The sequence below is a fragment of the Orycteropus afer genome, unplaced genomic scaffold (genome assembly GCF_000298275.1).
Source record: "Orycteropus afer afer isolate SDZICR_OR568_19922 unplaced genomic scaffold, OryAfe1.0 scaffold01220, whole genome shotgun sequence".
Lineage (NCBI taxonomy): Eukaryota > Metazoa > Chordata > Mammalia > Tubulidentata > Orycteropodidae > Orycteropus > Orycteropus afer.
This window is the reverse complement of record NW_006922807.1, coordinates 56,798-60,468: the sequence shown is the minus strand read 5'-3', so window position 1 is coordinate 60,468 and position 3,671 is coordinate 56,798. Positions and strand designations below refer to the sequence as shown.

General features: G+C 34.9%; 1 protein-coding gene across 1 annotated transcript; it reads right to left on the bottom strand.

Annotated features, from left to right (window-relative positions):
• Nucleotides 1-1,855: 1,855 nt before the first annotated feature.
• LOC103213037 (olfactory receptor 14A16-like) lies at nucleotides 1,856-2,830 on the bottom strand. Its single transcript, XM_007958935.2, has one exon. The coding sequence runs from the start codon at nucleotides 2,801-2,803 to the stop codon at nucleotides 1,856-1,858; it is 948 nt and encodes a 315-aa protein (XP_007957126.1). The 5' UTR covers nucleotides 2,804-2,830.
• Between the last annotated feature and the right edge of the window lie 841 nt (nucleotides 2,831-3,671).

The following is a 3,671-nucleotide window of genomic DNA, read 5'->3' as shown; positions in this document are numbered from 1 at the left end:
AAGAAATGGAGAGGGGAGACCTTTCCAGTTGCTCTCATTTTCTATTGTTTGTACAAGGGAGTTTTAATCCCTTCAGAAGCTAATATTAAATTCCTCCTTCAGACAATCCAGGATGGAGAGGCCTTAAAATCCTAGAGAGAAAGCAGGTGCTACAGATTGTAATTCAAAGTTACTATCATGAAATGCTCAGCAGGTATTGCAGCAACAGCCAGGACAGAAGGTTGGATCGAGAACATGCAAAAATGGGCATTCGGGGGTGCTGTCTGTATTCTTCCTAGCTGACTGAAAAAACATGAAAATCTGTCCTACTTTAGCTTACAGTTCTATGAGCTGTAACACACACATATAACTACCACAGCAATTAGACTACAGAACAGTTTCATCACCAGGAAATCTTCCATCGTTCTGCTCTTCTACAGTCAAAACTTCATTCAACTCTAATCTCTGGCAAGCACTCATCTGTTCTCCATACTTATTATATCTTTTCAATTATTTCCTTTAATGCAAGTATAATATTTTTCAGAATGACACTGTTACTCATTATTTTGTCTTTTAGATACATCCAAATGGTTGCATATATTAGCATATATGAACTTTACTTTTATTGTCGAATAGTGTATCACTATGAATGAACCATAGTATGCTTATCCATTTATTGAATGATGTTAATGATATTTAATAGAACAGATGTTAACCCTTATGTGTTTATTATGGAGTTTGGATAATTACTGTTTTATAACCATATAGATACTGAAGACAAACATACATTAACTTATAAGAGATAATCCATAGGATGTCCTGGTAGAGCAAGAGTATAGTCAGATGTGGGTTTTATAAGTACAGAATAATTTAAGGTTATGTTCCTCTTTCTTCTAGCTTTCCATATGAAAAAAGAGACATTAATAACAGTTGTCTTGCAGTGTTTTTGAGAGGAAAGAATAGGTACACTCATGTGAAGTACTGAAACGAACAGGAAATCATCCCATCATCATCATTATCATCATCAAGATTGCATTTAAACTATAGTTTTACAAGAATGAGGGAAATAGGAAGAAAAATCAAGAAGGTAAGCAGTGGCAATTGAAAGGGAAAGAAAGAATCAAATAGTAAAGAAATTATTTCATAACAGATGCACAACTTGAGAGAACTTAAATCTTTCTAAGTAAAATAGAAAAGAAATATTGAGGAAATGAAGAAGAGAAAAGAAATAGCTAGCAAAGCTAGAAAGTGGGAAGGAAAATATAAAGAGGAAGAATGAAAGTACAGGAACAGATAAACAGCGGGGGGTGGGGGGAGAAAGACATTTTTCCATGATAATGTATTACAGTTCAGAGGTAAATCAGAAGTATATTTACATTTAGAAAAAGTGCATTTAATACTAACATGGTAAATTTAACCATATAATCAAAAAACGAACTCACTGCCGTCAAGTCTGTCTGACTCATAGCAACCCCTCCTTGGGTTTCCAAGGCAGTATATCTCTGGAAGTAGATTGCACAAACTTCCTTCTGAGGAATGGCTGCTGAGTTTGAACTGCCAACCTTCTAGTTAACAGTCAAATGCCTTAGGCACTATAACACCAGAGCTCCTAATTTAAACATAAAAATAATTAAATTTAGAAGTAATTTTTTAAAAATAATAATAGATGTAAATTCATTTACAGATTTTTGTATTCTTTAAGAGAACCCATCACCAGGTTTTTTCTCCCATGTAATGGCTGGTGGATTTAAACCATGACTTTTATTTGAGCTGAGTACTTAATATTTACACAACCAAGTCTCCTTAAATAGATTCCTATAAACCAAATAATCTGATATATACTAGTATATATTAAAGTCACTACTAATTAATACATTTATATCTTTGAGACCATTTTTACACCAAACATTTTGCTAAGGGCCACCTTCATATTCTTGTTTCTCAGACTGTAAATGACAGGATTCAGCGTAGGAGGTACTAAGGAGTATAACACAGATGTAAGGAGATGCATTGATGATGGAGATTTGAAGGCTGAACCTAAATATGCAATGGCTCCAGAAGAGAAAAACAAGGTTACTACAGTGAGGTGGGGTATGCAGGTAGAGAAAGTTTTGAATTTGCCTTGAATAGATGAAATTCTTAAAACAGCTGAGAAAATGTGAGCATAGGAAACAATAATTAAAATAAAACATACAAAAGAAAAACAACAGCTAGCAATGATAAATGCATATTCTAAAATATGCTCCCCAGAACAAGCAAGTGTAAGTAATGATGGAATATCACAAAAGAACTGGTGAATTAAGTTAGACCCACAGAAATTGACAGAGAATGTACCTGCTACATGAATGCATCCATAGACACATCCACTGAGCCACGATGCAGTCACCATCTGCACACAGGCATATCTATTCACAATGGTCTCATAGTGCAGAGGATGGCAGATGGCAGCAAAGCGGTCATAGGACATGACCATAAGGAGGGCATACTCTGTGCCAGCAAGAAACATAACAAGAAAAACCTGCAAGGCACATCCTGGTAGATAGATGGAATGGCTGTTGGACAGAGAGTTCATGATGGACTTGGGGATAGTAACAGAGATATAGCACACGTCAATTAAGGATAAATTCTTCAGGAAGAAATGCAAGGGGGCTCGGAGGTGCTCGTCAATGGTGGTGAGAGTGACAATGAGGAGATTCCCCATCAGCGCTGTTAGGTAGATGAGGCAGAAGAAGGCTGCATACAGTTTCTGTAACATCCAGTCACCAGGGAATCCCATGAGTAAGAATTCCATTACGATGGTAATGTTGACTATTTTCTGAGGCATGTTGATTATTGTCTGCAGAAACTTAAGAAAAATGGTATTTACTGCATTCACTTACATCATCAGAATCTGTCCTTTTTGTTAGTTCTCTATTTCATTATATTCTAGAGGAAAAAATTTTAAGGTCATTGGAGTATCTCATGGAAGTTACATCTTACACTTTATAATTTTCAACTCATGTACCATAAATTATGTTGAGATATTCTTTAAGAGAAAGATAGAAGATGGAATAACCTACCATTTGGTTGCCTGGTGTAATGATACGTATTTTGACCATATTCAAAATCATAATTGGATCTTTGACAATTTTACAAAATCTTCAAATTAACCAGATCATATATGAGCTATTTTTGAAGATTAAATAGAATCCTAGAAATATATGCCTGTTCTCTGTTCTTATCAATAGTTAGAAAGACTAAGTGATTATCATATGCTGAACAACTAAACTTAAAATATATTAATTAACAGGTTATTTTAAAAAATATATATAAAAATAATCAGGTAAAACAAATGTACTTATTTAAATAGAGAGCTAAAATGAGCAGACCTGTTTCCCAGGGAAGTTATGGTACTAGATGCACATAAGCTTGGGAGAAATGCACTCCTTAATAGAAATATACTTTGCCCACTTCAGGTCTCCATTGTTTAAAATGCTGGGAAAATGAAAGCTGAGGAGGAGATTGACAGAAAGTACTTTCTCATAAAGTAAGAAAGCCTGGATGAGGGGAATTTTTCATTCAGCAGGAAACACATTTCTGTGTAAATACTGCTATTCTGTTTTCTATGCATTGGCTGGGTTGTAGTCTTCTGTCTATTGATGTGCACAGGCTAAAAGAATACTTGTATTTCTCCTGAAGTTTTATAAGAGGTT

Excerpts from the sequence above, each read along its gene's own strand:
- LOC103213037 (XM_007958935.2), bottom strand. The coding sequence starts at position 2,803 with ATGCCTCAGAAAATAGTCAACATTACCATCGTAATGGAATTCTTACTC.